Genomic DNA, 13,313 nt, shown 5'->3' with positions numbered 1-13,313 from the left:
GCTCGGGGACGGAGGGGGAGAGTTGCGGGTAGCCACACTGTTATCTGGCGGCGAGGATTTATTTCCCAGGCAGTGAGCGACGGCTTCAGGTAGCGCAGTGGAGGGCAGTCTAGTGTCCGCTACAAGGACTGAGGTCTCAGCCACGAAAGACCTCTTCAGTGCCAGCGTGGCCTTTCATCTCTAAGAGGGAAATACAGAGTGGTCATTAGTGTGTGTGCGTCTGTGTCTTTTCGGCGGTGGGTCAGGCTCGAGTTAATGAGAATGTGACAAGTATATTGTAAGGCAACCACGGAGTGGTATTGCAGAAACTACTTTCCTGCCCTTTATCTGCCAAGTAACTTACTTGCTTTCATACAGCTTCCTTCCTCGCCGAGCCAGCTGTCGGCCCATCTCACGTACTCATCGTTATTGTCAGCTGCTTTTTTAAGAGGTTGATTCCGTGTTCCAGCAAAACCTTCCGAGCCCTTTCTCCGGTGCCCCAACCCCCATCTCTCCTCTAAAACTGCAGGTGGCAGAAAGGCGCAAGGAATTCTGAAATTTATTGGAATAATGCTTTGCAGTTCTCAAAAAACCTTTTCACAGCCCACCAGAGGAATGGATATGAGAGAGTAAGTACAACCAAGGCATACCTGGGGGATGATGGAACACTTGGCAATTCCCACTACCTAACCTACCAGACACTAAGTGCTGAGTGTTTACACTGTTGACAGAGCTGCAACAGCCTGTAACTTTTTCTTTTTAAAAAAAAAGAAAGCGAGAGCCCTTGACAAGGTTAAAACATCCTTAAGTCATCTAATCAAAACCATCCAGGTTAAGTATAAAATTCTTAAAAAATGAGTTTACTTTGCCTCTGTTCTTCCCTTTACACTGCGTACAAATGCGAAGTCAAGTTGAAGAATCAAAGAACTCGCCAAATAATATACAGCAAAAATAGGTTTGCTACTTAAAAGCTCCAGCTGATGACCTCAATTCTTTAATTTTGAATTCATATTCAAACCACACTGCTTTATAAAATTGTTTCTCTTTAGGATAGTGGTAGCTATCACACATTGTTTTTTTAACTCTGTTCTTAATATAGAACAAGATTGGCCAGGTTGTTTACATCTCTATTCGTAAGTTTATTTTCTAAACCTAAACTCAACTTTGATTTTTTTTTTTTTTTTGGACCATAGAAATGCTGGGAATCATTTGAATTCAAAGTGATAAATCTCTCACCTGAGTTCTCAAAACATAAATAATTGCAAGAATATATTATAAAAGGTGCAAAATTGTAATAAACAATAACCTTACAGAACAATGTAAAGAATCCAACCAAAATTTATTCTTTTCCCTCAGATGCAGAAACACTTTTAAGTAAAACACATAATTAAGTGTACGTTTTCTACACTGTTACAATGAGGAAACAGTAACTTGTCTAGGGATACATTGGTGAATTCTTTACAAACCAGTTTAAGAAAATCAGTATAATGCATATGCATTTTACAATAATATCCATAGGTTTCCACAATATAGTCAAATTAAAACAGTTGTAGTTTTACTTTGAAAACTCAATAAAACATACTTAGGGTGAGACTTCTGAATTTTTTTACATTATTGTCATGCTCAAATTCTGTTACACGTTGAAAAATCTAGCATTTTCAGGAAGTCTTATTGTACATAGGTAAAAAGATAAATTCAAGCAAAAGGAAAGAAAAGCCCAGGAAAACTTAAATGGAAGGAAAAATAATCTGGATTATCTCGTCAATTTATGAGCACCTACAATTATTCTGGCATTGCAAAATAACCAAGCATGGTGCCTCTTAAATTGTATTAATGCATTCAAAACTTCTTTGTGGTCCAGTAATATCAGTGGAGTCCAAAATATAGATCTAGATTATGAAGTACAATGAACATGGTAGTAAGAAATTACACATTTAATATAATAAAATTTACAGAATCAAACACATTGAAATTATTTTTAATATTTAGAAAAAATCCTAAAATCATATATGAGAAACATATTTGTGACAAATAGATTAAAGCTGGGGGGGGAGTATCAAGTCTTTTACATGATTTCAATATTCAGTGTTCATCGTTCTGTGGGGGGCAATATAGAAAAGCATTCAGCAAAGTGATTATCCATTTAAATTATCTCTTATGACAATAAGATTAAGATCTTTACTACCAAGGAATGTAGAGGATTTATGGTAATTATACAGGAAGTGGGAAAAAAAATGTTTTCACCTCCATTAAGTGACTATTCAAGCTAACACTGTTTTGGAGTTTTATTTTACCATTCACCTTCCAGTTCATTGTATTCATAGTATTCGTTAGAAATCATTTAATGGAATATAGTGGTGCTGAGGAATCTGCTCAATTTTTTTTTTTTTGAGCTCAGTGTAAGTGTCCAGGAAATTTACCTCTAATATAACCTCCTAGAAAATGTATAACTGAGGGTAACTTTACAATGGAGAAACCTAACAAAGACTACCTCAGCCAGGGGATAATGGTCAACATCAACAATGACATGTTGAAAAATCTCGCATTTGCAGGACGTCTATTATTGTACACAGGTAAAAAGACAAAATAGATTCAAGGAAAGGGAAAGAAAAGCACAGAAAAACTTAAGTCATGATGCTATTATGTACCCTTGATATCATGGGATGAGAATGGCACTTTACTTCTATGCTCTTTCTTCCAAAAACCAATAACCCCAGTCTAATCATGAGAAAAATATCAGACAAATCCCAACTGAAGGACATTATACAGAATGTTTGACCAGTACTCCTCAAAATTGTCAAGATCATCAAAAACAAGGAAAGTTCGGGAAACTGTCAGAACTAAGAGGAGGCTAAGGAGACACGATGACCAGATGTATTCTAGATGGGATTCTGGAACAGAAAAAAGACATTAGCTAAGAATCAAATGAAATCTAAGTCAAACATGGACTTGATAATGCATCAAGTTTGGTGACAGATGTCCCATATTAATGTAAGATGTTAACAGCCAACTCAGCAGGCGGCCTCTTGTATATCTTTGCAATTCTGTAAATCTAAAAACTCTTCTAAAATAAAAGAATTAGTAAAAAATTTTATGAACACATAAACCACCTTTTATTTATATTTTCTTGTCATATTTTCATGGTAAAAATTAAAGGACATCATACTACCCTAATATTAAAAAGGAGCCCTGGTGGTGTGGTGGTTAAGAGCTTAGGCTGCTAACCAAAAGCAGTTTGATTCCCCCAGCAGCTCCTTGGAAACCCTATGGGGCAGTTCTACTCTGTCCTGTAAGGTCAATGTGAGTGGAATCGACTCGACGGCAGTGGGTCTTTTGGTTTAATCTTAAAAAAAAAAAAATGCTTTCTATTCTATGCCAGTAGCAATGTTTTCTAATGGCCAATGTCTTAGAAGTTAAGTTTTCACTCTTTTGTTGTTAGTGGCTGTCAAATCCCTTCATTTATTTATTTATTTGGTAAATGACTTGATATTTATAGTCTTATCCTTGGGAATATTTTTTATTTGTTTTGGAAAATATAACTTTCAATGATCTATCTTATTTAAACTTTATTTTTAACTTAAATTTTTAAATAGCTCTCATTTTCCAATACCCATATGGCATTGAAAGAAACATATTTCTAGATTATAGGTTAGTGATGTTGGTGAACTGAAAACAAGGATTGTGAATCACATTATTGAACAATACCATATTGATACATCCTCCATCTTAAAATAAGCTTTTTTTTTCTTAATAGGAAATTAAATCAGATTTGTTAAATGTTTGAAAAAACAAGAAAATGCATTAAAATGACATTTAATACAGATATTCTTGAAAAATGGGGATTATTGATCTGGAGAACTTTGATAAAAATAATGTCCTATATAGCACTTTATTCTTTCCATGTTTATTTCATTTTATGTTCATAGTAATACTGTAAATTAAATATGTTCCTCATTTGCAGATGAGGAAACAGACTCAGAGGTTAAATGATTTGCCCAAGGTCAAATGAGACAGAAATGTAACTTGAAATAAAATTTGTAATTCTGAGTTCCCAACGTTTTTTAAGATGACACTCCATATATGAATTTGTGGACACACTTTTCCATTAGTAAGCATTATATGTGGCAACATTTTAATACAGCAATAAGAGCTAGATTGTTAGAAAGGACACATATCCAAGCCTAGTTTTCAATTTCTGTAACTATTGTTCTAAAATATGTATTTCTAACTGTTTAAAAGCTGGACTCCTATGACAGCAGTTTGGTTTAAGTCAACAGTTTTAAAATGCTGAAATTTCTGAAATAGGAGATTTAATATAAGAAATAATGAAGGGTGAATGAATTTCAGGTGTTGATCATATATGATGTGTTAGGAAATGTTACATTTGGTTATTGTCTTCATAGCTTTCCTGTTCCCACTCATCTTAGAGCTTTTGTTATAGGAAGAAATTAATCCTCAGAACTGCCCTTGCTATCAGGTAGGGTGGCAGCTTCTCTTTCGTGGTGTTTTCATTAGAATATAAGTTTTTAGTTTCCAGTTGAATTAATCTGAAAAGATTTCACTTTGGGCTAGAGGGGACTATACCTGTGATAGTAACAATTTCTAAACTACTCAGAAAATTAAAGATGGGTGTTTTTAAACAGTATTACACACTCCGCACTCTGTGTGTTGCAGGCATGTAGTAAGCGTGTTGCAGGAAAGATCTGAAACGAGTTTTTGGTGTCAGTTTTACTGATAAATATTTACACTTGTAGCAAGTGAAGGATTACTAAAATTTTTACAGATTGAATACTGTTCTCTCGGAATAAACATATTAATCAGAAATTTAAAATAACTGAAAAAAAGCACTCAAATATAAGTGTTTGCAAAATACACTTTGAAAATTAGGATCACAGACTGTCAATTATATATACACAACCAAGAAAATATTTTTGAAATATCTTTACCACCTTTCAAAATAATTTGCCAATGTGTCAAGCTCAAAAGTGTTCATTTTTGTTAGGTTCTATCTACAAGCATTTTAGATCTAAGAAATTTTAGGTGGTTTTCAGAAGGGTTCTTCTTTTCCTGATTTGTTTTAACTCCTCCCCTTTACATTTTTCCCCAAAGCATCTAATGTATTATTTGCAAATGTAATTTGTCACAATTACAATGATTTACTTTTTTCAGCATAAGTTAAAGAAAAAAATGGATAACTCAAAATTAAGCAGGCATTATTTTAAATCAGCTTAATGGGGTGAAAATGTATTTTTGCTCCTAATAAATAAACATTACCTATTTATATAGTCCTTTTGCAAAATGTAACTATCAGGTAAATATACAATATACATTTCATTCTGTAAGTAAGAACCTAAGCAGCATTAAAGGATCCTAATGAGCACCCCATGCACCATGACCAAATATCAGAACTGGTCATCCTATGTACATATTTTTTAGATTAAGGAAAAAAAAAAAAAAAAAAGACCACATTATGGTCTTGACATTTGTACTTCATAACTTTGATATAAAAATTGTGTTGCTCTTATTGTTCCTATGCCAGTACAACTACTGAGCTTCAAGCTGCTTCTAGAATACTGTCAGGGGATCAATACTACATTAGGGTAACATAATAGCAGCCAGAGTGAAGCGCCATCCATTATTAGTGTGATCTATATACAAGATCAATCTCTGAAGAAATCTGGCTCTCATACATATTTATATACTTTTCTTTCCATTGTAGACACATCTGAATTAGGCACTTTAGAAAGTGCATTAACCTCTTTCTGGTGCATTGGCACATTCTGAGAGTATGCAAAGATATTTTGGCAATCTAAAGTAGGAAGTGTCCCTTTTAAAGTGCTAATTTTTCCCCAGGGAGTAATTTACTCACTAGAAAAAATCAAATTCTACTAAAACAAATATTGTGCTCTTGGAATGGTAGCGTAGACATCAGTTGAGGACTTTTTTTTGTCCGTTTATTATAGCTCTGTAATTTAAACAGAAGGAATTATGCCATACTTAAAAAACTGGTAGTGGCAAACATACAGATGCACTCTTAGAAATTTTCAACATTTTGAAATTAAATGAGAACCTACTCCCACCTCCGAAAATAGTGCAGCACAGAAATACTCATCTAGCATGGCTACCAACATCTGATGTATAAATTTACTCTAGAACCATCCTCAATACAACTTCCTAATCATAATTCAAAAGGATATACCAGTTGTAAAATCTGTGTTCTACAAAGGCCCAGGTTAGAGACTAGGGCTCTTTACAAGGGCCCTTATCTTTTACATTTGGTAAAATATTAAAGGTATTGTCAAACAGACAATTCATCTAATAGTCCAAAGTATCTTATAAAGATAACTTATGGCTAGCAGGTCACCATCATATATAGTAACAACAAGAATATAAAGTCTACATTTAAAAGATGGATTCATGCGTTGTGTCAGAGTATGTTACATATTTTCTAGTCATGTGCACCAATTTATTGTGCTTCAAACGCAGAAACAAGTATGATATTACACCATATGTGTGTAGACATCATAGGAGCATAATAAACTCAATTCTAATCAAGAGTAAAATTAAATAATTTCAGGAACAATAGAACTTCACAACAGAAGTGATGATTCTTTTAGGTTTTACTTAACTCGTTAGGAAAAAAAAAACGGGCTTTTTGTAAACATCTTCATAGCTATCTTTTTCACAGCAACATTCTACTGAAAACTATTATTCAAATAGTAAATATCTAATGGACATGGATAAAATATGTCTTAACACAGTAACACTTTCAGACAAAACAGGCATTTATTAAAAGAAATGATTATAAATATTTTCTATCTTGCATTTTAACTACATTTTCATAAATAATGTATTTAAAAGTGCTGAGTATGGTAAGATAGTCAGCAACGCTAGTGTAAACAGAACATATTGTTTTCTACTCTGCAGACTTTTTTGAATCCCATTTTGTCAAACATTGCAACAGTTAAAATATTTGCATAGGGAATAGATAATAGCCCTTTGAATCATATCTCCTGAATTCTATATAAACTAGAAAATCAAATTCACTTAAAAAAACAATCCCTTAAATGTTTTAAGTTTATGGAAAAAGAAACTTACAATGCCAGCCTTCAAGTAAAATAAATTTAAAAAGAAACCCCAAACTTGTTTTTTTTAAAAATGTTTAATAAATTAAAAAAATGAGAGGTAGTTAAAAAAATGACAAAGAAAACCTATAATTTTAATATCATCCTTAATATAAGGCCAGTGTTCTCAGTGGATATAAATATTTTTAAAACTTGCAGTTTAAGTTACTCAGTATTATATTCATTCAGTTTAAGATTTAAAAAATAGCCTCCAGGGGGTATTAATATTCAAATGTAACACTTGATATAAACATGACATTGGTTATTATTATTTTTTATACATGACAGGATACTGTTTTTTCAAATGTCAAAAGTACATGCTAGTTGAGACAAGTATTCTGTCTTAAAGATTTAGTGGTACATATAAAAAATAATATGGCAGCTAGAAGACTTGAGCACTATAGTGCCTTGTAATTATGGATGAAAATTAATAGTTTGGTTTGAACATTTATAAAATAAGTTATTCTTATGATACTATGTGAAAACAGTTAAGGTCTGAAGTAGAGAATCATCTTCTTCATAACCCTTATAAAACTCTTCTTGGTTAAAAACTTAGCCTTTCACTGCATTTCATTTTCAAGGAAAATATGCCATCGGACAGATGCTAATCATCAAAACTTTGTATGCTACATGTTGGCATTCCTTTATTAAATCCTTTATATTCCAAAACTAAGTTATCAAGCTTTTTTTTTTTTTCTTGCTGAAGTACATAACTTTACACAATCATTTTAGAACTGGAGAGCCAGTCTTTAATAAATTACAGTATTGGACATCTGATATATACATAATTTTTTTCTATTACAATTAAAAACAATATCATTCATTGATTTGTCATTGAGATAGGCTATCTTCAAATTGTTTTGTGCTTTTTTTCTTCTTCTTTTTCTTATCTATTTTACATAGCAAACTCTTCCGTAATGAAAATGCCACGGTTTTGGCAGTGAACAACCAGAGGAATCTCCCCCCTCCCATTAGGATTTCCCAACAAACAGTTATAAATAGCTCTTTTTTCATGTACAGAAATAATAGCTTCAAAATTAGTGTACTAAACACAGTATATAGCATGTTGAATACCATTGTTACGTTTTTAAAAATTGGCTTTTTCTGTCTTAGATTAAGTTAAAAAAATGCAAACCACAGCCAGTTTTTGGCAATTATTTCTATAAGACCATATTGCACAAAAGTCCTTAAATACAGATATAAGTTATGCCATTGGATTAAATATTACAACAACTACGTGGCAAATGAAGCAGTTTTACTTCACACATGCAGTGTCTGGCGGTACACTAAGAGACTGTTCATAGGACTACAAATACAGTTTGCTTGCAAAGTAGAATGAATTGTTGAATAAAACAAACTTAATTTGGCAATTCATTTAAGTGTTATTTTCTTCAAACTTAACCATGGATAATCTTGATAAAAATGGAGACAAAAACCATAATGGTTGTATTGTTTTCACAGTAGCCTGAGGAATGCTAAACTGTAGTTCTCCAGGAACTCAGTTTCCGATGTTATTGAACTACATTTACTTCCCATCCTGGCCCTTCAAAATCTTTTTTTTTTTTTTTAATAAAAATTAAGATTCGGAAGAAGAGCCAGCAGCAGTACTTTCAACAAGTGACTTATAAATTTGAGAGTTCAAAAACCTTGGAAAAGAATCTCTGTGCATTAAAGTATATATCTGGAGTTGGGCATCTTCATACATGTGAGGATTAGGATCCAAGAGATTTCTATTGATCACCTCTCTAACTCGAGAATCGAGACTGACCTAAAAAGAAATAAGAGCAGATATGTTAATGTTTTTTTTCAAAAAGATCTCACTTAAGTACCTATAAGCTTGTGACATTTCAGAGAAACTTTAAAGAGTAAGTCCAACTACCTAAAAATTTGAGGTGTCTTTTCAAAGGCTACATAACCTTGTACACTTTTCTCCTTCAAAGACTGAATTAAACAAAAAAACTAGACTTTTATACTAAAAATTTCATGCACAGGTATCTTGGCTTACTTGGACTTATCTTTTCTACACATTCACTCAGGAGTTTTTGTGATTTCTGTTTATTGTTGAGGTGTTGTGAATTCCATAACAATACACCTACTCCTCACTTATCGACCATCTCGTTATCCTCATTTTGCATATATGAGAATAGTAAAAATCAACTATCCAATTATTTTGCACATTAACGACGTACGTCTGGCAGTAACAAATGCCAAGGTGTGAGGCAAGAGTAATGTTGGCTATGATGGTTATGTGTCAACTTGGCTGGGCCATGAATCTCAGTGATTTGGCAGTTATATAATGTAATTTGGCAGTTATGTAATGATGTAATCATTCTCCATTTTGTGATCTGATGTGGTCATCCTCCATTTTCATCTAATGCCAATTTTTGCATAACAACCTGGTCTTTGGAGCCTAATCATGTCGATGAGTAAGGTGTGTGTGTATAAATTCACCTCCTCCTGTTATGTGTCTGCCAGAAATGACTCTCTCCTGTGGAACAAAGTAAAAATCTACTGGCAGAGAAAATTCTCTAGCAAAATGAACCATATATCAAATGCTGATTCCCAATAGTTTCATATTTCAGCAAGTCCTACTGTGTCAAAAGTAGGCAATGGGAATGTAGAAGGGCTTAGTAGAGTGGCTTAGTAGAGTAGCAATGCAGCAGATGTTCTTCATGTCTTACTTCCACCTGGGAAGCCATAAGAAGCATCGTTACATAGGAAAATATCCAAAGATTTCTGTACTAAAGATAGAGTAGAACAAGTACTTGAAGTAGAATCTTTGAAAGGAGAAATGTAAGCATTCAGGATACCCAGTAATCAATACAGTGTTATTTGAAAAGAGTACAAAAAAATAAATTCTGTGGTAATTTAGTGATTTTTTTTCCCCATGAAATGCGCCAATCCTGTTGGAACTGGTAGGACTTGCTGGAAAGGGTGGTGGGGAAAAATAGATAGCAATAAGAGCACACCCAGGGAAAAGAACTAAAGCTTTGCCTGGAAATGATGTTAGAAAAATCCTACAGGTAGCAAACAATCACTCAGAATTCTGATTGGTTTCCTAAATCTTCATTATTGAGCAAGGACTAGGACATTGTGATCCTGAGTTATTTGTCTCCCCATGTACTCAAATCTATATAAACTTTTCATGTTTATATCTAAATGTTTACTCATAAGCATTTTACAGAACCTTCTTGGTTCTAGCTTCTTCTCCCACCACTGGACTAAGTCTGGAGTTGGAAACAATCCCAAGTGACTTAAGTCACCCCTATTCCATCTGGGGTCCACAGATTCCTGAGCTCTACAGACCATGTGGAATTGTGTTGACTGATATACTCCATTATTATGGGAGGATCTGTCAGGGGGTGGTGATCCAGGCTAAATTTCTGTGCTTTAGCTAGACCAACTTATATATATATAATTAAATCCTCTTGGCTGAACTATGTATTTTTCAGGAATTCTTTAAAAAAAGAATGTTCTAGAAATGGATCATTTAGGTTTTATTTTCTGTGATAGCCATATAAGGTCACTATCATGTACAAAACAAGAAAAGTACAGGTTTTTTTTTTTTTTTTTTTTTTGGCTAAGCTTTCTATTTTATCTAAAAATATCTTTGTGTTTCTCCTCAATAGGAAAATGTTGACATTGGAGTTTAAACTGATTCATCTTATTCTGAAGGATGTTATGGTAATGTGATATCTTACCCCATGCACTCCAAAGTTCTTGTAAATGGTGCTCTTACTTTCCAACTTGAGAGAACATTTTGTTTCGATGGAGAAGGTAATGTTAGATTAGTTATAAAGAAAGGGGGCCATTTATTTTTAAATAATAGCATAGTTAAATATAGTATAATGGCTTCCTATCAGTAGCTGGAATCTTGTTATCTTAGGAGAGAGAAATAAAAGAACTCAAATTATTAAATGTCTTGAGTTCTCATTGTTTAATTTTTTTTTTATTTAAAATTAAAAACTGTAGTGAAATGAGGTAGAGAAAACAGTGACTCTCAACATTTAGTAATCTGTGACAAAAATACATTTGGTATTTCCATTAAAAAATAAAATATTTACCTTAAAATCTGGTTCTTTGAAAGCGCTGTTGATCAGTCAAAAGATGTGTAGGGAGGTTAAATAACAAGGATAAACCCCACTAGTACAACAATCTAGAGTTTCATCTTGTGGCATTTATGTGCTTCCGTGGCATTTATGTGCTTCAGAATGTGAAACATCTAAAATACAAATTTGTTAAGGATTGAATTATGTCCCCCCAAAATATGCATTGTAAATCCTAACCTCTATGCCTGTGGTTATAATCCCATTTGGGAATGGGTTGTCTTTGTTATGTTAATGCGGAAGGATCAGTGTAGGGTGTATCTTGAGGCAGTCTCTTTTGAGATAGAAAAGAGAGTTAAGAAGCGAGCAGAGAAGAGATGGGATACGATAGATGCCAAGACACATGGAGATTTCCAAGGAACCAGGAAGCAGAAGCTGAAGAGACAAGGACTCTCCTCCAGAGACGACACACAGAGAATGCCTTCCCCTAGAGCTGGCACTCTGAATTCAGACTTCTAGCCTCCTAAACTGTGAGAAAATAAATTTCTGCTTGTTAAAGTCATCCACCCGTGGTATTTCTGTTATAGTAGCACTAGATAACTAAGACAGAATTTCGTACCAGGAGTGGGGTCCTGCTCTAACAGATACCTAAAATGTGGAAGCAGTTTTGGAATTGGGTAATTGGTACAGGCTGAGTTTTAAGGTGCCTAATAGTAAAAGCAATCAAGATGCACTGATAATTACTGCTGACTGGAATGCAAAAGTTGGCAACAAAGAAGAAGGATCTGTATCTGGTGATAGAAACAACGTCAGAGATCACATGATAGAATTTTGCAAGCCCAACAACTTCTTCATGGCAGATACATTTTTCAACAACATAAACAGTGACTGTACGTGTGGACCTCACCAGATGGAAAACACAGGAATCAAGTCGACAACATTTGTGGAAAGAGATGATGGAAAAGTTCAATATCATCAGTCAGAACAAGGCCAAGGGTAGACTGTGGAATAAGCCATCAATTACTCGTACGCAAGTTTAAGCTGAAGCTGAACAAAATTAGAACAAGTCCAAGAGAGCCAAAGTACAACCTTAAGTATATCCCACCTGAATTTAGAGACCATTTCAAGAATAGATTCGATGCATTGAACACTAATGACCGAAGACCAGACGAGTTGTGGGATGACATCAAGGACATCAAACATGAAGAAAGCAAAAGGTCATTAAAAAAACAGGAAAGAAAGAAAAGACCAAAATGGATGTGAGAAGAGACTATGAAACTTGCTCTTGAATGTCAAGTAACTAAAGCGAACAGAAGAAATGACGAAGTAAAAGAGCTGAACAGAAGATTTCAAAGAGTGGCTCGAGAACACAAAATATTATAATGAAATTGTGCAAAGACCTGGAGTTAGAAAACCACAAGAGAGGAACACACTCAGCATTTCTCAAATGGAATAAACTGAAGAAAAAAATTCAAGCCTCGAGTTGCAAAAGTGAAGGATTCTACGGGGAAAATACTGAATGGCACAGGAAGTATCAAAAGAAGATGGAAGGAATACACAGAGTCACTGTACCAAAAAGAATTGGTCAATGCTCAACCATTTCAGGAGGTAGCATATGACCAAGAACAGATGGTATTCAAGGAAGAAGTCCAAGCTGCATTGAAAGCACTGGTGAAAAACAAGGCTCCAGGAATTGACTGAATATCAATCGAGATATTTCAACAAACGGATGCAGTGCTGGAGGTGCTCACTTGTCTATGCCAAGAAATTTGGAAGACAACTACCTGGCCAACCAACTGGAAGATATCCATATTTATGCTCATTCCAAAGAAAGGTGACCCAACAGAATGCAGAAATTATCAAACAATATCAGTAATATCGCACACAAGTAAAATTTTGCTGAAGGTCATTCAAAAGTGGTTGCAGCAGTACATCAACAGGGAACTGCCAGAAATTCAAGCTGTATTCAGAAGAAGATGTAGAATGAAGGCTATCATTGCTGATGTCGGATAGATCTTGGCTGAAAGCAGAGAATACCAGAAAGATGTTTACCTGTGTTTTATTGACTACGCAAAGGCATTCGACTGTGTGGATCATAACAAATTATGGATAACATTGTGAAGAATGGGAATTCCAGAACACTTAATTGTGCTCATGAGGAACC

At 34.1% G+C, this 13,313-nt stretch overlaps 1 protein-coding gene across 1 annotated transcript in view; it reads right to left on the bottom strand.

Annotated features, from left to right (window-relative positions):
• Nucleotides 1-8,679: 8,679 nt before the first annotated feature.
• Nucleotides 8,680-13,313, bottom strand: part of RGS17 (regulator of G protein signaling 17) — a 41,359-nt gene continuing 36,725 nt past the window's right edge. Inside the window, exon 4 of the mRNA XM_004368816.3 lies at nt 8,680-8,871. Coding sequence (XP_004368873.1) covers nt 8,680-8,871 — 192 coding nt within the window. The remainder of the gene's footprint in view (nt 8,872-13,313) is intronic.

The sequence above is a fragment of the Trichechus manatus genome, unplaced genomic scaffold, assembly GCF_000243295.1.
Source record: "Trichechus manatus latirostris isolate Lorelei unplaced genomic scaffold, TriManLat1.0 scaffold00002, whole genome shotgun sequence".
Taxonomy (NCBI): domain Eukaryota; kingdom Metazoa; phylum Chordata; class Mammalia; order Sirenia; family Trichechidae; genus Trichechus; species Trichechus manatus.
Note: the sequence above shows the minus strand (reverse complement) of the source record. Positions and strands in the feature narration are given on the sequence as shown.